General features: G+C 39.5%; 1 protein-coding gene across 4 annotated transcripts in view; it reads left to right on the top strand.

The window, feature by feature from the left end:
• The window catches only part of MAPK10 (mitogen-activated protein kinase 10), a 145,591-nt gene that overhangs the window by 96,339 nt on the left and 28,100 nt on the right, over positions 1-21,152 (top strand). For all 4 annotated transcript variants that reach the window (XM_059844009.1, XM_059844011.1, XM_059844010.1 and 1 more), the window contains 2 exons: positions 757-922; positions 4,076-4,147. In XM_059844009.1, the coding sequence (XP_059699992.1) occupies positions 757-922; positions 4,076-4,147 (238 nt within the window). The remainder of the gene's footprint in view (positions 1-756; positions 923-4,075; positions 4,148-21,152) is intronic.

Raw genomic sequence — 21,152 nt, 5'->3', positions numbered from 1 at the left:
TACATGTGCTGAAGCAAATGAAAAGACTGCTGAGTCTATGTGAAATGCATCCTCTCATTTTGCTTTTTCCACATCAGTGCTGTGTCTGGTAAGGATGTGGTACCTGGCTGTGGATGTGTGATAGTTGATAGCAGGGGGGATCAGGTCATGTCACTGTGAGCAGGAGGGAATTCTCAATGGATTGAAAATTGAAAAGTGCTTTCACTAATTTGGGATTTCCCCATTAAAAAAAAAAAAGTTTCCTTAAGAAAAGAAAGGCTGATGAAGTGGGTCACATAGTGGATGTTGTTCTACAAAGCTCTCCTTTCTTGGCACATCATGTATTTAGCAGAGGGTTATAGATTTGGCTGCCAGATAGTCATCCAGCAAAGGATGAGTTGAATTATTTTAAATGAAGCATTAAGGTATCTCTCCAGGGGCAGTTGGAATGTCTCTATCAGGTTCACAGCATTAAGAGAAAATAATCCAATCAAAACAGCACTCGGATAGCAATCCTAGTAAATGCAATTAATTTAATGCCAGTAGGCTCCTGTTACCCAGGTAAAGCCCAGTATGCTGAGGTAGAACTTCCAGAACAGTTATCTGCAGGAACAACAGCAAGGGTTTGCTGTATATTTACAAGTATTCCTGATAACAACTGAGTCAGAAGAGGGAAAGAGTATTTGAAGGGTGACCTAAAGTATCTGTCGGTATCATAGCTGTGCCTGGCTTTATAAAGGACAGTCACATGGGGTTTTTTTCCACTGTCTTTTGCAGGATTTAAAACCAAGTAACATTGTAGTAAAATCTGACTGCACGTTGAAGATTCTGGATTTTGGACTGGCCAGGACTGCAGGCACTAGCTTCATGATGACCCCGTATGTGGTGACACGTTACTACAGAGCACCGGAGGTCATCCTGGGGATGGGCTACAAGGAGAACGGTAGGGCTGCAGTGCCACTGCACCAGGTCCTCTCAAGGGCAAGCTCTGCTTCACCACTGTAAGGGAGACCCAAAGGAGGGACAGGAAATGTAGTGGGAAATGACACCTGGAGTTAGAGCAGTTCCTCACTGTTGTGAACTGCAGCTACAGAATGTATTTGGGCTGCACTGCTGGTGAATTTATCAGTGTGGGATTGCAGAGTAACAGGAAACTTAGTTATGTTTGAAGTTACAACTACAGTCAACTCATTGACCAGAGCTTTCATCTCTGTCTTCTGTGGCTGTGAAATAATGTGGGAACCACTGGAATTGCTGAAGGAGTGACGTGCTCTAAATTTGAGTCTGGATCTCTGAATTGTTTGAAGGAACAAGAAGTACAAGCTGAAATAGAAAATCCTAGCGCTTCCAGCATTTCTCTAAATCAGAGCTAGATCTAAATTTCAGGAATTAATTCCTTCTTCATGATAAATTTAACAGAGTCACAGGTTTTGCTGACAGGTTTTATCTTGCCAAGATCTAGGTATAAATTTTGCAGTTTGAGTTTGTTTTTTTAAAATGACAAGTAGAATTGCAGAGAAGAGGAAAAAGCTGAAACTAAAAAAAACTGAAACAAAACACATAATTTTATATGTACTCTCCCTAGAAGTAAATAGGATATTCTTCTGAATAGTCTGAGAGAGATCTTGGTCCTTGGAAATATTGTGAAAAGCAGGTGGGGGTGCTTGCTATAGAGAAGTGGATAAGGAAAAACTCAAATTTTGCAGAAGATGAAGGGAAAACTTTTTAAGTTGTTCTCATTTTGTAGCAAAACTCAGAATTGCATCTGAGTGCCAGATAGACCAGGCAGCAATGAGGGAATAGTCTATGGCTCAGATTTTGCTGTCAAAGGTATAATTTGTCTGTTTGGAGAGACTTTTTAATGGCAAATACAGCAAATGTGACAAGATCAGGAATTTATTAAAAAGTGTCCTACTTAATTTATGTTGAGGAGGTTAGCTAACCCGCAGGAGAACTTTTACTAACAGCCAACTGCGTCCTGTAAAGGGCAGCGAAACTGATTTTGGGAGCCAATTCCATGGCTTCAGCATCTACTGAAAACATAATCACACAACCTCTTCTGAAATTAGCAAGTCCCTGTATGGATTATTTTTAACGTTTATGAGTTTAAAGTATAAATTTTAATACAAAAGTCTAAAAAGTAGAGAAACTATTAATATTACTCTTATTACTATTATTGTTATTTTTATTTTGCAGAGTCTTAGCTTAGATAATAATTTCGGAAAATAAAGGAATAATATTCCTTAAAGTATTTTGTTTGTAATTTTTGCTAAGTGCCATTAGAAATTTGAGCTAGCACTCTTTAGGTAGTTCTTTAGTCAATATCCAGAGTTCTTCTATTGTCAAATGAATTCTTTTGTTGTTTTTTTACCCCTCCAGACATTTAGTAGATGATTAGGATTATTGTTGCTGTAATTGTCCATGAAAGGACAGAGAGAGCATTTGCTTTTCACATGACTAAAACTGCACCAAGAAAGTTATACACACTTTTGTGACACAGCTGGGAAAGTTCTAATGTTTGCCACATCCAAGGATCCTGATGAAATGCCCATTGAGGTTAACACAGAGACTTCCTTTGACTTCCCTGGGCAATGGTTCTGGCTTAAGATGAATGATCTTGTCTTACTTGGACAAAGCTGAAATAAAGAGAGGAAGAAAAAATGTTTGAAAATGAAGCTCAGCTGTCAGAGGAGCCACTCTGCTTGGAGGCTCTGACCCAGCTCCCATGGAAGTCAACAGAAAGGGTTGTTCTTTGCTTCCCTGCTCTGGCCTATGCTGCCACATTACTGAAGCTCCCCAACTTTTTTCCCCTCTGACTATGTACACTGCCTGTATAAGAACTGTTCACTGCTTTCATTTTCTTTCTGCACTCGGCTAAAGATGCATAATTATCACCAGTTTGCTGCACTTCTATGGAAAGTCCTAAAACTGTCGCTAGGAAGAAAACTGCCTCTGCCTCTGGCATGCTTTTGCTGTCCCATGCCCCTGATACCTGTACCCTCCTTTTCCTAAATGGAACATTTCTCCTTTATTTTGTTTCACCAAGAAATGAGTTGTTTGTTTGTTTCTTTGGTTTGTTTTGGATTGCTTTTAAAGGTTAAGAAAGGGGAAGAGAAAGAGAAGAAAATTGGTTGTGTAGGTCAAACATAACCAGAAAATGAGTATTTCAGGCTCAGAAACAACATAGTCTTTTAAAGCATTTCAAAGCAGTTTTTACCTCTTCACATGGAAGACAGGTTTTGTTTTTTGTTTTTTTGTTTTTTTTCATATTTGAATACTGTGTTGCTATCTATCCAGCATTTTTTCTTTAAAGACTTAAAGGGCAAAAAAAACCCCCTATCCAATTCAAGCAAATAAGGTAACTGTACATACTTCATCTAAAAGCTGAAGGCAGGATTGGGAATAAGAAATATTCTTAGCCTTGTTGATATTTGTCCTTTTGAGCTTTTGTTATAGCATTTATTTTGAGTTCCTACACAGTATAAAACAGAGTCCACTCAGGTCATGCTCCATGATAGGTACCTATAGATAGGATATAGGTATAGATCCTGAAAGAGGAGTTTTAAAAAACCTTTAAGGGCGGTATTTTTCCATATGGCCTTTACTTGTGTGAGCAGTTCCATATGGAACCTCTTGTCAGCTGCTGCAGAGAGACTCAGTGCTGAAGAACAAAGCCTAGAAACTCTGCAAGTAGGATTTATTCAGATTATCATTATCTGGTTGTTTTGGTTTTTTCCTAAAAAAAAAAAATAAAAAAGAGAGTGTTTTTTTTAGTCATAAATTCATTCATAAATACCATGGGTCTGTGCAGTTGTTACTTGATCTTTACTTGCTAGCTCAGGACCTTTACCCAAAATGTTGATTTTAAACTTTTTCCAGTGTTGTTACTAACTGCTGTTGAGCTGACTGACACAGCTTTTATTTGTTTAGTTACTTATTTTAGCTTTTGGTGAGACATGAAAAAGAAACCCAACAAAACTGCAAAACAAACTGTACTGTGCTGATCAACCTTTTTCCCCTCCTTTAGGAGTGAAATGTTGTAGTTAACTTTGCTTTTTTTTCCTCCTTCTTCACTTCCCTGTCTCTGCTGTTCTAGTGGATATATGGTCTGTGGGATGCATTATGGGAGAAATGGTTCGCCACAAAATCCTCTTTCCAGGAAGGGACTGTATCCTTGTGCCATTTGCTGCAGCTTCACCTATTATTTGTTCCTCTCCTCCACCCCATCCCTCTTACCATAAAATGACTATACCAGGACTGTAAAGATAGAAGCAGAAAGCTGAATCTCAGAGGTATGGCTAAATGAAAATAGCTCACTAATGATATGCACAAAATTGAAAATGAAAAACAGATGCACAGAACTATTTCAGTCAATTAAATTACTCTAAAACCTGTAATCATTCCATTTTATATACTATTTATATCATGCCAATAAGCAATATAGAAGAAAAGCATTATGATGGCAAATTGGACAGCTTTTTTACTATTCTTAAAAGGAAAAATAAGAAAAAAAGAAGAAAAGTCCTTATTTTGCCCATCTTATTCCTGTAAATCTGTTTTTCTGCTTTTATATTTTGGAAATATTGACTTCATAACATTTGTGGTGACATCATAATCTTTTGCTTGCTAATGCATCATGGTTTTGGATTCATCTCAATGCTGTATGGGCTCAGTGTTGAGTCAATACAACATTTTTTTTTTATTATTCAAACAAAATTAAGAATTTGACTCACCCAGTTTAAGGCAACCGTTTTTCTGCTGTGGTTTCCAAATTGGCCTGAAATCAGATTCTCTTGATTAAAAGATGAACTTCCCTTTACTTGCATGAGGTCTGTGTTGTCAACTAAACTATATTTCCCTCCCATCTTGTTCTTCTTGTCTTGGGTGATATTATTTTTACCCCTTCCAAGGTGGTGAAAGCAATATTAGAAAATGAAAACAAAAGAGGAGGTGTGCATTTAGCCTCCTGTTTATCACAGGCTAAACCTGCCCCTGCTGGCTTGGAAATGTAAGCAAGTGTGTTTTGCCCATCAGAATAAAATGAGGCAACGTAACATCACTTTTGGAAACAAAAAGGCATCTTATTTTCAGCTAGCTGGCAGAAAGGCACCATGAAAATCTGGCATCAGCAGCCGCTGGCAATTGGTGTGAAGAAAACCCAGTTTTCACAGACATGTAGCCATGGAAGCAATTTTTTTTTTTTTTGCTGACTTTTGAGTAATTCCTGTCATGTTTGTCAAAGTTGGGTCCTGCCTGTCCTGTTTTCACAGCTCTGTCAGCTTATTCTGAAAGCTGAGCTCTGCTTGGTGGCCCAGTGAAGATGCAGTTCTACTTCACTAACAGGGAGATGGAGGGACAGCAGGCACCTCCTGTTAGCTGGGGGGGTGACAGCAGCACTTTACTGCTTCCAGTAGGAGCAGTAGGAGGAGGGGCTGGAAAGTTATTGGATGCAAAACAAGGCAGAGAGGTTAAAATGGTGATTTTCTTTATTAGTAGGTAGCTTTGAGATGCTTAAAGGTGCAGAGCTGTCCCTGCAGCATGAGGAGCAGGCTGCACACCCATCTTCAGCTGTAACCTCGAAGTTCAGAGCAGCTCCCAGCATTCCCAAGATCTGTAATTCAGTGTGATAGCTATGCTGTGTTTCAGTGGTAACACCACCTCAGGAATACCATCATAATGCTTCCTCCAAACAATGCACCCTTTTCCTCTTAAAACCAAAAAAAAAAAAAAAAAACAAACCCAAAAACCAAAAAAAACCCCCAAAATCAAAGAAAAACTAAACTACCTATAATACACTTGAGGTTCAGCTGTAAATACTGAGGATATTTCCATTTAATCTTTTCTGAGTGAAGTCTGAGATTTTAGTTGATAAGCAGCTAGAATTCATACAAAGAATGGTTTCAGGATAAAAGCATAGAAGTGTGGTTAATGGGTTGCTCTCCTTTTTCAACAACAAATTAGGAGATATGTTCTTTTTCCCCCATCTAGAAAAATGTTAATGCTATATAATTCAAACAATGTAGCTTTTAAAAAATCATTCAAACATGAGAATTGCTTTGTTTCTGTCCGGCTGTGGAAACAGTCTCTTATGACAGCATTGTATTCCGGGATAACAGTAAAATAATCTTAAAATTTCTTTTAACATTTCAGCATCAGTTGCAAAAAACAACTGAATTTTTGAACAAATGCAGCAAACATTGTGTCAATTGTGGGATAGTCCTACTTTTTAAATCATTGGAAATCCTGTATCCTGAAATAGAATGTGGGCCAGGTCATGATTACTACCATGCTTTAATGGTGGGTTTATTCAGCTGAGTGAGAAGTTAAAAAAAAAAAATAAAGAAGAAAAAAGAATTGTACATTCATTTCCAAGTCAGTACTCATTTGTTAACCAGTTTGATCCCAGGAATGAGTGGTCAGTGTTGGAAGGACTGGTTTGTGTACGGGTCCGTATGATTTCCCACCCCTCCATGGCTTTGATGAGCAGATCTAGTTTCCCTCCCTCCCAGGTGCAGGAAGAGCTGGAGAAGCGTTTGTGCAGCTGCAGGTAAACTTCACAGAAGTATATTACATACTTCCCTTGGGCTACTTAAAGCTTTCCAGCAGAGGGTTTTCTGGCTGGAAGAGGCAAGTCTGTATAGAAATCAAAACTACCAGTTCTTTTTAATCATTCAAAAGACAGTCTCCTGTGTGCCCTTGCTATCAATATGAACTTACTCTTTTCTAGTCTGGAGTAGGAACATTTGTGCATGGCACAGTATACATCTAAGGAAAAAACCACAGCTGCTGCCATGTTTTATGGAAAGAAAATATTTTAAAATTTAATCACACCTAAACCATCCCACTGAGTTACCACTGCACTCAGGTGCTGCTAACTTGAAATGAAATTTCATTTTTAAAGTCTTTGTGGACATTAAAACATGGAGGTGATTCATTTTAGAACCTCTCATCTGCATAAACAAGAAAGCCTCTCTTAAGCTGCTATGAGAAAGCTCTGGAATCTGGATAGACAGCAGCTGGTTTTCAGACAAGTAAGAAAAGCCTCCAGAGTCCTGGAGAGCACAGGGTTGAAATTGTCTGGCAGGTACCCTCATTCCTTGTTATTCAGATAGGGCAGACATTTCAAAATACTGTCAGGGAAACTTCCTGTCAGAAATCAGACCCTCTCAAGAAGAAATCCACCTTTCAATCCATTTCCAGATGGATTTGCAAACCAAAATATTCCTGGCAAGTTCCAGTAAGCTTTTGTAGTCCACTTCTGAGTTTCTTGCTCAGTGTTTCTTTGATGCTTATTCAATTTTCGTTAAATTGGAAAGAATGTGAGCAGCTAAAAAGTGCCCAAACTCTTGGATGCCATTGGAAATATGTTAGAAAACCCCAGGGCTTTCCCAAAAGCTGGTTCAGCTCTAGATAATAACATCTTCAAAATCTCGTAAGATTTCAATTTAAGGATTGGAAATGTATTTCTGGTTTTTTATTTGAAGAGAAGGGAAAACTTAAAATGAATGCTTTCAGGTGAGACAGTGTTATTAAGATCTGAGCTCCCAAGTCCACAGAGATGTCCTACAGGCACACGTGACTTAGTGGGGAAAATAAAGTGATCAGAGCATTTCTTTTCAGTACTGAAAAGAAGGAGGCATGTAGAGGATGGTTCTATAGCAATTTCACTTGTAAGTCCTTCAGCAGATCAAAGGAAAACAGTGATTTAGCCATAGAAATACATTGTGATAATAGCCAAGTGTCCTAGGTTTGGCTAGGCCTGAATTTCTACTGTAAATATGGACAGCAGAATTCCAACTGCAAGTAGCTTAAAGTCTTAGACAGTCAAAAGAGAAAATACCATTAAAGTAGGAAGAGAGAAAAATTCCAACATTCTTCTAGGTAATGATGAACATCCAAGAGGAATTGTGAAAAGAAGTCAGCATTAACAGAGAGTTAATGTTTTCTGTGGCCAGATTTTTAAAAATTCCCTAGCCCACCAGCTGTCTTTGAGAGTGGTGGGATTAAGAAATGCTCTCTGACATCTGACAGAAAGTGTTCTATTGCTTCAGAAAAAGAGTTTTCAACAAAAAAGTCTTTTGGGAAAAGGTGCTGTCTTTCCACCACTCATAAACAGAATTTAGCTTTGCATTTGATCTCCATTGATTAATAGGTGTAATTTTAGCATTTTTGGGTGTTTCTTAAACTACAGTATAATAAAAACTTCTGCATTTTTGTTAAGTACAGTCTGTTGTTTTACTTGTTCCAGGTGGTATTTTCTTAAGGTTTGTTTTGTCTTAAAATCAAAACCAGCAACCAGCATCAGGATTATTTAAAAGATACTGTTAAGTGTGACTGGCCTGGATTTCCAGGTGGGATCAGCTGATTCATGTTAGCCTGCTGCTCAAGTGTGTGCTAGCCATGATGGAATTGATAGCTAAGTTTGGATTTTGTTGACCTGGATTATTCTTCCCTGGGTATTTGGTTTTGGACTCAGGATTTGTCTTAAAGTTTGCTCATATGAGGTGAGTCCTGTTTCAAAGAGGTCTCAGGGTAGACGTGAGGATGATTTGGCTGTGGCCATTTTTCTTTTTTTTTTTTTTTTTTTTTTAATTTTTTTAAAATTTAAATTTTTAAAATTTTTTTTAAATTAATACTCCAACAGTTTAGAGTGTAATTTGCACTTGGCATGAAACCTCCATGCTGTCTGTCATCTGAGTGGCTCTTGGACTGGATCCCAGGTGCTACAGTGAAGATGATCCACTGCTTGTTTCCCATCACTCACCTTAAAGGTTTTCAGGATGTACTGATGCCTTGTATGAATTTCAGCCGAGGCAAGTTTTAATTGTGTTTTCTGGCACCTATGATAATTGGATGGTCTCAAATGTTTTGGGGTTTTTTGCTGTGGCCTTAGTCAGCTTTTTTCTTGATGGCAGCTGTGCTAAATTGAGTGAGCTGAGACAGCTGAGCAGAGAGTTTAGAACATGTGGACAAAAGAGTAGTGAAGTGCCTTTTGTCAAGAACGTGCCGGTATTTGGACAGGATCAAAATAAAGAACTGGAACACCTTCAAAATCACATGAAGCTGAGTCAGGGGAGGCTTAGGATGGATATCAGGAAAAAGTTTTTTGTTAAAGGATTATTGGGCACTGGCACATGGCAGTGGTCACAGCACCAACCCAACAGAGTTGAAGAAGTGTTTGGACAAAGCTCTGAGGCACAGGGTGTGACTCCTGGGGGGTGCTGACCAGTGCCAGGAGTTGCTCTTGATGATCCTGATGGGTCCCTTCCAACTCAGCATATTCTGTGATTCCAGTTCCAGATATGAAAAGATACAAATGATCTGCTGATCTGTTTGTGTTGTAGCAAGAGAGACTACCTGTGGGTTTCCTGCTGGAAGAGGTAACATGAGCACTTGAATAGTCTTTGAGACCTGAGAAGAGATACTTTGAAATCAAAATGTAAAAGAAGCTAAGAGGGCCTGAAGTCAGGAAATGCAGGATCTACAAAACAGATTTTCAGTGCTGTGGTCTGTTAGACACAGAGTAGTGTGTTTCACATTCCTTGGCAAGATTATCTCTAGGTCTCTCTTTCTGTGATGGGTTTTTTTTAATATAGATATATCCAAAAGAAAATGGGAGAAAGGGAAGGGTGTGAGTCATCCCTTGCGCCTCCACTCATTCTTGAGCTTTCTGCTCAGGATTCCCATGGCTTTTTCAGTCATTTTTAACAGTCATTTTTTAGCAGTTGTTTGGCACTGCAGCCTAAAAGGCAGGAGCCTTCTCCAGTGCAGGCTTCCCACTGGGTCACAGAAAGTTTAAAAAAAGACAGAAATTCATAGGTTGTTTTGAAGCCTCACCCTTGTAAAATGGTGGCAGTTCCCTTTTGGTTCCATGTAGCATCTGTCAGGAGAGCACCTGTATTCCATGGTGTTTGGCAAGAAGAAAATTGGAAGTCAATAAGGCAATTATTCAAACACTTAGGAATCTTATTACTGTTATTGAGAAATATTAAGATTTTCATAACATCATGAGGAAAGTGGTGTTTCAAATTAGAAAGGAAAAACTTTCTCAGGAAATCTTAATGGATTGAGCTGATAACTGTGCTGGGCGAGCCCTTGTTAAAATATGTTGAAATTCAAGCATATAACAAATACAAGCACAAAGGGGAGAGTTTTGGTATCTCAGCAAGGAGATTGGAATGTCACAAAACTGGGAGTTTGCCATGACTTAGCCAGAATTGAGGGAGATAAGGGTTTGGTGGTTTGGGGAGGGTTTTAATCCTTTTCAAGAGTTTGAGCTATCTACACAATGGTCATTGGAAGAGCCACACATCACAGACTTTCCTTGGCATTGGCAGGTCTGGAGCCCTTATAGCTGTGGTATCTGAAGCATGTGGAAAAAAAAAAACCATCTTTGCCCATGTATGACTGAAAACTACCCTGTGTTATTATAAACCATGCCCTTTTTTTGTGGCATAGAAATAACAGAAAAACCTTTAAAAAGAAGGTACAGCATCCAATACAGGCTATTATATTTTTCATGCTGAAAATTCAAATAAGGGCCTAGAAATGGTTCTAGGCAGACATCAGTACAGATCTGCAGGAGTACTCAAAACAGAGATGGAGGTAAAGAAAGGTCCTGCCCAGCAATGGTGCCTGTCCATTTTAGGAGAATTTGGAGAGAAAAGCTTGCTGTTATCACAGGCATACTCAGCTGCCCTGATATTTTACTGGAGTTTGCACCTTAGCCATTGGCAAGCAGTGCTGTGGGCTAAATATTTTGGCCTAAAGTTACAGAAGTAAAATCAGGTGTCATGATTTGGTTCATTAATATGTCTGTCATTATCATCTTCAGTTAGTTTTGAGGAGGTGAACATCTCTTTTCAGCTGGCAGAGGGGCGGTTTCTGCATCACTGAAACAGGAGCTGTTACAAATGTGAATGTTTGGTATTCTCACTCGTGCTCTGGGAAGAAAGTGTGAACCAGCCCATGAGGCTGGAAAAGATTGCAAAGCTCATTCAGGTGTGCATGCATCTCTGGTCTCTGGAGTGTCCTGTGGCTTGCATTTGATGAATTTCATTTTGAATGTCACAATTTTCATTGAATGTCAGTCAGATCTTATTGAGTGCAAGACTGAAAAGCCTCCTCAGTGGGAATTTGTTTGGGCAAGGGCAGTTACAGATTCTCCCTATGGACTCCCTCTCAATGTTTTATGAAGCCCCAGAGAACCTCCAGTTTTGCAGGAGGAGAATGTAGATTTGTCAGGGAAATGTCTATGAAAGGTTAGCTTGGGTCCTTTCCATGTAGAAACATCTTTGTGTAGTTCTACAATTCCTGACCCTTCTGCATCTCTGCTGGAGGGAATCTGAAATCTGGAAGGATGAGCAAGCACTCATTTGAGTCAAGAAGTACCTGTTTGGTGGGGAATCAGAACCAGGAGGTGTCCCAGAGAAGATTTTCTGCATGGTTAAAATGTTTTTTCCTTTGGTCAGGAAGCCACGAGCATTTGGTTTTTGGTGAGCATTTGGTTCAAGCTGGCTATGCCAGGGTGGCGTTTGGTGTCCTTGGCAAGTTTATTCATATTCTGAAGTGTGTGTATACATTTAAGAATGTGTTCCAGAGTGTGCAGTAATCTGGTTTGGAGAGCTTCTGAACACATTAAAAATCCCCTACTCCTGGTAGTCCAGGACCTGGATATTCCAGTGGCGAGTGGGTTTCCCATCAAGGGCTACCCAAATCCCAACAGTTCCACTTCAGAGAGTCTTGAACAGCTGTAGGTTAAATTCCTTAACACTGTTTCACATGATCTTAAAAACACGAAGAAGGCAAATAGTTGCTAAACTGAAGCTTTACCTTGCATCGTGAAGAGGTCTGTCACTAGAAGTTAACCTGCCCTTGATTAAAGCTTAGGGATGTTCCATGTGTAAATGCAGGATTGCCAGAATTTGTGATTACTCACATTAAAAAAAAAAAAAAAAACAACTTTTACCAGGTGTAGATTTTCAATGCTTTGAAGCCGAATACAGGTATTTAGAGATTGTGGTGTGCTTGGTTTTTTTCTGGTGCTTGTATGAGTGAAATTACTTGGACTGCAACACCTTGGACTAAATGAAGCAGAGGATCAAGGCATAGATCTCAGTTCTGCAGTCCTTTCTGGAGCTTTGTACAAGTCTCAGTGCCCTAACTGGGACTTCTGACAGCTGCTGCTGTATGTGCTAAAATTCTTAACCTCCAACTAACTACTTCTAGCATGCAGCCAGATCCTGGTTCCACTTTGATTTATTTCTAATTGCCTCAGGAGGTGAAAACCAGGCAGCAGTCAAGAAGGACGTTGGTTATATTTAGGTGTTTATCTTTGCTCCTTCTGGTTTGGAAATTTTCAAAGATCTTCCTTCCCAAAACCTCAGGCACAGAGGGGAATAATCATCTCTGATTTTACATGGTTTGCAGTTTAGTAAGGCACTAGTTCAACTTGTGTGTGTGCCCTCTGGAGCACAGCATAGAGCAGTGATGTCAGGAGGCAGCCTCTGAAAAGAAAAAGGAATTAATAACAGACGAACAAACAACTGCTTGCTCTATCTTTTCCTGACATTTTGCATGCCATTTAGCTTGTGATGAAAGCAGCAATAATTTGCATCTCTAGGTCTGCTTATTGCTTCCAAACAAGTAGCCTTTTCTTTAGTTCTTTGTTTTTTGTTTATTGATTTATTTATTTATTGTGTAGTGTTGAAGCTTTTCATATGCTAAATAGAGCAACAAGGGAACCTTAGACCCAGGCATGTTAAGATTTCCACAAATAGGGCATTTGTCTTCAAAGTCAAATGCACTTTAAACTGTTGCTAAATATGAAATTGTAAGAGTAAATTTAACCAAGCAGCATGATGCTTTCATATTTTTTCCCCAGTTCCTGGCCCTGAGACACCAGTCTGTCCCTGTGCTTGCTTTCATGCCCTATGACTTATCATAGAGCAAGGACAGCAGAGGTAATGTGGTTACATGGAATCAGTATGGGGGAAAATGCCACCTTAATCCTGTGCTGGATATAAGGAGTCTGAGTTTCATCTTGTGGTCCAGTGTAAATTGTGGTGAGCTTTGTTTGACCCAGCTGAACTGCTCTTCCCTGTAGGAGGTAAATAGGCCCCAGATTTTCTCTGAATTTCACTGCAGAAGGTGCAGCTTAGCACTTCTGTGTCTCAACTGGCCTATTTAGAAATCACCACTTTCTATCATGGCAAATGGAAATCTCATGAGATTCTCAAGATCCCTGTGATGGACTGCTGGCTTCACTGAGATTTGCTGGAAGTGAGCCAACAGGCCCTAAAGCAAGCATTGTTGGAGTTGAATGATCTCAAAAATTCTATTAATAACCCTGAATCGGCAGTGGATATGTCTTCACAAGGACCCAAGCTCCTTTTGTGGCTTCTGGCAGTTCAGCTTGTGAAAATATGCATGGATCTCTGGTAGTTGGAATGATAAAGGAATAGCAATTTGCATATCCTTATTGAATACAGAGACCAGCATTCATTTACAAGACAAAGCATCATAAACCTAGGTAATGAATACAAATGAAAACTTGAAAAAGACAGAATTAATTGGTAAATTTTAATTACAAAGTTTTATTATGACACAGTAGCCAGCCGTGGGTCTCAGTTGGGTTTCTGTATTTAATGGCATTGTCTTTCATCCTCACTGGGGTAAAGGAAACTGTTGGAGTTGATTTTTCTCAGACCTGCTCTGTTGTCATGAAACTTGTGTGCTCAGGCAGAAAAGCAGCCACCGAGAGCAAGAGGCAGCTCTGTGTCTGCAGGCTCTGTGCTATAGCATGATTGGATAAGTCTTCTCATTTGTTTGTTGTTCTGTTCCTGTTTTCTTGTTTACCTTCATTTCATTTTTGTTTTCAGTTGACATGTGGTCAGTAGGGTGCATCATGGGAGAAATGATTAAAGGTGCTGTGTTGTTCCCTGGCACTGATCGTATCCTTCCTAGCAGCCATTCTGGCCCCTGCAGGTACTTCCAACCCTTTCCCTTCCAGCCCCTTCCCACTAGACTAGCACTGACACACCTCTGTTCTGTACCCAAAGAGCTGCCTTAAGACCCACTGCAAAATCCCTGCAAACCAAAATGTCAACAAACCATTACTGCCTCTCAGCAAAAGCCTTAGGTGAAAGCCGCAGTAAGTACAGCACGAGGAGATGGAAAACAGCATCCCACACAGCTCAGCAGCATCGCTTTCTGCAGCCAGTGACCACAGCTGTGTGTTATGAATGTCTCTCTATTAATTTGGTGGTGTGTGTTTGGGAGGGCCGTGTTGCACAAATTAGGGTTCTTTAAAGGTGGTAGAAGGGGAGGCACAAGTCACTGCTTACCTCAGGGAGAGATGTTAGAGGCTCTGCGTTTCACCTGCATTTCTTCATCTCTGTGATACTCAAGACATAAATCATAGAAATGCTTATTTGTTATAGACTCATAGAATTGCTTATTTGCTTTGTTTGGTTGCTCTTCAGGTGATATTAAAGTACAAAAGCAGGAAATAGTTTCAGTTTGGGCACAACTTCTTCCCAAGACTAAAATCATCACTTGGTAGTAATTTAATGACTCAGAAGTCTGGATGTTTCTTGGGAAACTGTTGTAATGGACTTGGGTCTGCCATCTTTTATTTAGGTACATGGAACTATTATGTGAAAGCAGAATATATTCTTGGCATCAACAAGAAGAGATTTACAGATAAACACACTAAATCAGTGGACAAGCAGACTAAGAATATACTTGTTTCCCTTAGAGACCATTCTGCACTCAGGGCTGAGGCAGCCATATTTCTTATTTTGTTCCATGCTTTATTGAAGCACTTTAGTATTTATCAGATTGTGGAACACTTCCTTGTGTGTAACAATAACCGAGATCAGTACATTTGATCTAATTCCAGTCTTTTACTGTCCATAGGACCATGAATATGAGAAATGGACATGGCCTGTGTGTGAGTTTTCCTTCTATTTTAAATTCTGTACTTTGATGACAGAGAAGTTTCCAGGCATTATTAATTTTTATGTAATTTTCTCTGAGTAGGTGTGCATGTACACTTGTGTGTGTATATGCACGTACTTACCAGCTCACTTCAGCACCTCTGACCTCATTTACATTTTAAAGGGTTCAATATTTTGATCAAAATGGGGGAAAAAGTATCATCTGAAGAGCATTAAAGAAATGAAAGTAGGTAATTATATCATTAATATTTTCACAGCCTTGCCTAGTAAAATACTAACTTGTGTTTTGTCCCAAATGCTGGGGGAGCATACCCATACTGAAATGAGCAATGCATTTTCCTTGTGTCTTTGTATGATCTGGAGCACATCTCCTCTGCCTATGTGAAAGTAAACATTTCCCTTCTGTGTGTTAATGGAAATCATTAGCACTGATTTGGGCTCCAGATCTGCTGTGCTTCTGTTTCCTGTCACTGAGGAGTCAAACATTTAAGCATCCCTCAGTGATGTAGTCATAACTGGTTTTATGTTCATAGATCTACATTTTATAAGCTAGGATTTAAAGATATTCCCAAATAAGTCCAAAAAGAATTGAATATGTCTTAAATAGCACTTCAAAAACTGGTTTCTTTGACACAGCTGCAGGCTTGTTAAAAAGAACTTGCACAAAGCCTCTATAATTAAAGCATTTTGTGCCATCTATTATTGCAATAACTCCACAGAAATTGTCATTACCAGCTGCTGATTTCTTTGGGATTGGTCTGTAATTGAGTTCACGTTCTTCATTTTTATTTACGATACGTTGTTAAACTTGCTTTGTGTTTTTTGTACCTCTGCTTTTCTTCTGCTGTTCCATGGCTGCCAATTCCATGGACAGAGAACGATGCCATCGCTTTCTTTCAGGCTGCTCCTCAAAGCCACCTCTTCTCCAAATCCATCTCCCACACCCCTTCCCTGCTGCTGAGCAGCCACGAGCAGGGGTTCAGCACTTCTGGCTCCCCTGCCCATCTGTGCAGCTGAGAACCAGTCGGGAAGCTGCAAGCTCCAACCCAGCCTGCTGAGATCCATGACCTCCTGCCATCCTCTGCCTTAAACCTGCACAGAAAATGCTTAGCATTGCTGTAAAAAAGATTATTTCTTCAGAGGAGTGATGGAGTTGGGCAGCTGGATAATTCCATCAGCAGGGACTCTAAGCCCTCAGAGCTCGAGGGCAGCATACTTAGGGATGTGAGTAATTAAACATCTGTTTCTTTAAAAAAGTTTCCTCTTTGACATAAAATGGGTTAAGCCTGGCAGTGTACCAGAATCTGCTATCAGCAATTTTTTCTTAACAGGCAGTCTTTCATTTCACATCCACACTGTGTTTTGAAGAGTATTTAATACTAATTTGTGTCAATTTTTATGCATAAATAACCATGAAAAGCAGTTTTGAAGCCAGAAAATTGAATATTCATGAGAAATGCACTGTCAGTCATATATTTGATTGCAAAATTTACTATTTGCCGTTTTCCAGTGGTTAAGGAATGCAGGTCATTTGGTGCTGTTACTGTTTACACAATTAAATAGTCCATTCAGCTAACTTTAAAAATTTCAGTAGCAAAATTCAGAAGCAAAAAAGCAGAAAATGCCTCTGAGTAAATGCAGAGTGGAGTGCTTTGCTAGGCTGCTGCTTTGTCCCACTCCTGCAATCCATCTGAACTCACTGAAATCACTGGGGTGAAGCTGAGAACAGAACCCACCTCTATTCTCTTTTAGCTCCCAGTTGAGAAGAATGATTGGCAGCGTCCAAAATCCCCAAAATTTTACTATTTCTCCACCATTTTTGGTGTATGCATGTGATGCACTTAATTGGTGTGCTATAGCTTTTTCTTGTTTTCCTTTGAATTTTTTAAATTTCATATGAACACTTCTTTTCAACGTTGGCAGCAGTAGTTCTGCTTTCAGAAAGCAATCAGCATGAAGCTTGCACCTAATTGTGCCTCGAGCAAGGACGTGGTATGTTGTGTTGCCTCAGGAACAATGGGATAAGCTGGCTGTACCTGAGTCTGGCTCTTGTTCCACGTGGTCTCCTCAAGATTTTATGAGGGAGACTGTTAACCTTTTCTCATTGCTGCATGGATGCTCTGGAGAAGTGAAGGAGGTGCCTTAGTCCTCTGGTGAGCTGTGAAAGTGTAGTTACACATTTTTTTTTTAGCCACTGCAGGCATTTTGGGCAGACAAGGATGAATGTGCCTTTAAATCCTCTACTTGGACAAGCTCAGGGAGACAAATATATATTCAGTAGAGAGATGTCAGCTGCACAAGCTTATGCAGCCTTCTTCTACCTTATTCTACAGCTGCAGTCGTGCCATGCATGTTGTAGGGACTGGAGTATAAGGGGATTGCTGGCTTTTGTGCTCTGTGGAAGTGTCCTTAAACACGTGCCGGCTCTGTTCTGCTCCTTTATCCCTGAGGGCAGCTTCCCACAGGGTCCTGTTGTTCAAGACTTCTTGAACAGCTGGAAATTTGCTTTCCAAAAATTTGGGGTCCTGACTTTACTCTTCACCTGACCCATATCCCTCAGGACTGCAAACTCCACCAGTGCAGGATCGCTGCAGCCCTGGCAGCCTTCAGTGGAGTTTAATGGTGTCTTGTTAGTGCTGGGCTCATGATCCTAGAGGTCTTTTTCAACCTAAGCAGTTCTATGAATGCATGAAATTTCTCCCTGAAGCTATTAGGTAGGTATCAGTCATATCAGAGCTCTTGAAACCTTCAGCCAGTGCCAGGTGCAGCAGCAGATGTGTTTGTAGAGGAAGTTCTCCAGCCATCAACAGATTTGATGAGCTTATACTTCGGCTGAGCTGCTGAAAAAATGCTGGGCAGAGCTTCAAAGCCATATTGTGGAATTCAGGAGATAAACAGGGCCTTTTTGAGTTCAGGAAGGATAGCTGAATTTCAGAAGATAAGCAACATCATTAAAGATTCTCACAGAGTTTAAACTCCTTCAGCTGAGAAGGAGTTGAGCTGAGACTCAGTGCTTAGAAAGTGAAGAACATGACCAATGTGAGATGCAAAAAATACACAGAAATACATGTAAGCCATCAATACTCTTGAAGGACCTCTTTTTTTTAAATCCACACTTCTGGCCATTTTATTTCAAAAAAACCCCTGTGTTTTTCAAGACTCATGTTCTGAAACTATAGTTTCACCTTGTGATAGATTCCTTCAGCAACTAGAGTTAATTTACTTACAAACTTTGCATCAAATTGATCTGCCTTGCTGGTGAAATACAAAACAGAAAAATTACTGTAGTTTCTGAAAATACTTTTCAATATACATATTTTGCCTAATAACTTTGTCTAGGTCCCATAAACAAATGCTGCTGTATTGAGTCAGAATGATCTATAAAGTCCCACAATATCTGTACACAAGTCATTGTAGCACAGGCTGCAATCTTTTTTTGAAAGATGGGTTTGTACTTTTTCTAGAATTAGTGGCAAAATTATTTTCTCAGGCATGAAGATCTCAATGATTGCCCTAAAGCTTTCTCTGCTTTATGCAGAAGATGCAGGGACTGTTCTGAAAGCATAAGAGAACAGGAACTAATTTTTTGTACCTTTTCTTTGTCAGGAAATCTGAACTGATGGAAAAAGACAGAGCCTGCACAAATTTTGCACAGAAGTCTACTGTGGTCTTACCTGTTAAAACAAGTACAGATTTAAAGGTTACAACAGTAAGAGAAACAGCATTTTGTGATTTTCAGGGTATCAGTGGCAGTTAGAAATCATAAACTCCTTAGGAAAAGCAGCTTTGTGTATTTGCACAATAAATTAATTCTGCTTTAAATCCGAGATGAGAATTATACTCTGTTTGAAAAGTAATTTTTTGGTGTGGTTTTTCTGTGAGTAATAATTCTGAATGAGCAGTGGTTCCATGGAAACAGTGCTGCTCTTGGATAAACTACCAAAAAATGAGTGCCCAGGCTGCAAAAATCCACCCCCAGCACTATTAAATGGAGGAAAGGTTATTCATTGCCTACTTAATTATTTTCAATACAGCAACGTAACTCTTTTAGAAATGTTTGTACTAAACACAAATTGTTTGAACTTTGGCAGTGTGCTAACAGCTTATCATTTTATTTTGGAAAACCTGCCATCCGTATGTAAATACAAGGAAAATGAGAACACTTGGTCCTATCCAATAACACATTTCAGAGCATACATTTTGACAACTGCTCTATTGCATATTTATTATATTTTTTCATGAAGATTTTTTTATTTCTCTCTTTATTCGGCCTTTTCTCTTTGCTGACTTTCCTTCCTTAGAGTGATGTGTACAGCTTCCACTCCTTGGAAGTCAGAGAAAATTTAGAGATAGAACTGATGATAAAAATTCATGAAGTGTTGGTGAGCTGAGGGCTGCTGGAGGTGGCTCAGCTGATAGATAGATATAGAAATAGACTGATAGAAAAATGAATATATAGAATGGTATATGTTGTTGAATATTCTTGAACTTTGAAGCCAAAATTTGTCTCTCCTTAAACAATGGGAAATTGAGTAACTGTTAATTGTTGTAAAAACTCACTCATAAAGGGCAAACGGAACTTTTTGAATAATTACACAAATGAAAACACAGAATGGTTGTGTTTTCTCCTGATTCTGGAAGAGGAGCAACCCTACAGTTTCCAGGAACCTGTTTTCTATGTTTTGGGCTTAAGGAGTCTATTCTTGATTTCTTATCCACGTTGTTGCAGGTACACCTGAGATTCAGAAGCAAACTGAGCTCATACCAACTTCACTGACAGTAAAAACAGAAACATTTTAGGATTGTAATGTATCACTAAGGTCCTACTTCCTATGCCAACTCCTAGGTGGCTTTTATGGCTTTTTACCTGTAACATATTTGTGGTGTAACAGCTGTGGCTGCCCCATCCCTGGAAGTGCTCAAAGCCGGCTTGGATGGGGTTTTGAGCAACCTGGCCTGGTTGCATGAAATACCGGCCAAAAAATAGTATTTGAAAATTTTAGTTAAGGAGCCACAAATGGGCCTCCAAAATGTTAATGATGGCATCTGCACAATGAACACTGCTATCTCCTAACTCCTGAATGATCACTGGTAATCTTCTTAAGTAATTCATTTGTGCTACATGTTCATTTTTGTTTCACCACATTCTGTTATTCCATATAAATAGCAATTATTAATCTGAACAGTGCACAGTATTTTCTGTTGCAGTCTAATTTTTACAAATGCCACATTCTTCTCGAAGTGTTCACCTTGGAACAGAAAATGCTTTATAGTTACTGTCTTGTCAGATGGTAGCATTTTCAATTCCTTTTGTGTGGGTTTTTTTTGTAAACTGCATTGGCATCAATGTGTAAGTTGTGGGACTGTGGAAAAAATATAAATGTGACACTGATGTCTCCCACAGTGAAGCTGGTTAGTGTCTTTTTTAGCAGATTTATTTTAAAAAGGGTCCAATTAAAAATTAAAAAAAAAAAAATTGGCCTATCATCTCTGCAGTTGTTGCCACAATTTGGTGTTGGGGAGGGAACTGCAGAGCTTTTTATGGTAATTATTCTAAATTTGACAAGTTATGAGCATTAAAAAATTGCCTGAAGTGGAGCAGTTAGTTTTTGTTTGTGGAACATGCAGATTTAAGAAGAAAACAATTAGCAAAGTGGTTCCCTCAAGATTTTGAGATTGAAAAGACATGATCTTCCCCTGTCTGCCTGTTACAAACAAAACATCCTGTGTCTGTTTTGCTCATGTTGTGCCTACCTTAAGAAAAGCAAGATTTTACATGTCCTAATTTTAATGCTGTCCAGAAGCAGCCCATTTATCCAGAAAGAGCAAATCCTGCTCCTGTACAGCAAAGCTGGTGCAGAGGTGCTGCTGGACAGGTGGAGCAAGAGCAGTCCAGTGTGCCAGGCAGGGGAGCATGATTCCCACAGCACCACCACTGTCCAGCACAATTCCAGCAGCTCTCTTACAAACAGCCATTCTGGCACAATTACTCCTGTTTCCCACGTCACAGTCCATTGATACTGCTCCAGGAGGATTTCAGAAAAAGGCTCCTCTTTCAGATGAACAAACATGAGAGATGAAGTTATTTGTATTGCAGTACAACTGAAACATCCAAAGGCTAACAGTAACTCCTCCTGCAAAACCTTGACATTGAACTTAACAAAACACAATTCTTTGCTCAAAAAAAGTGTAATTTACACAGACACATAATGA

This window comes from Haemorhous mexicanus, chromosome 4 (assembly GCF_027477595.1).
Source record: "Haemorhous mexicanus isolate bHaeMex1 chromosome 4, bHaeMex1.pri, whole genome shotgun sequence".
Lineage (NCBI taxonomy): Eukaryota > Metazoa > Chordata > Aves > Passeriformes > Fringillidae > Haemorhous > Haemorhous mexicanus.
The sequence above is the reverse complement of the archived record's forward strand: the minus strand, read 5'-3'. Positions and strand labels throughout refer to the sequence as shown.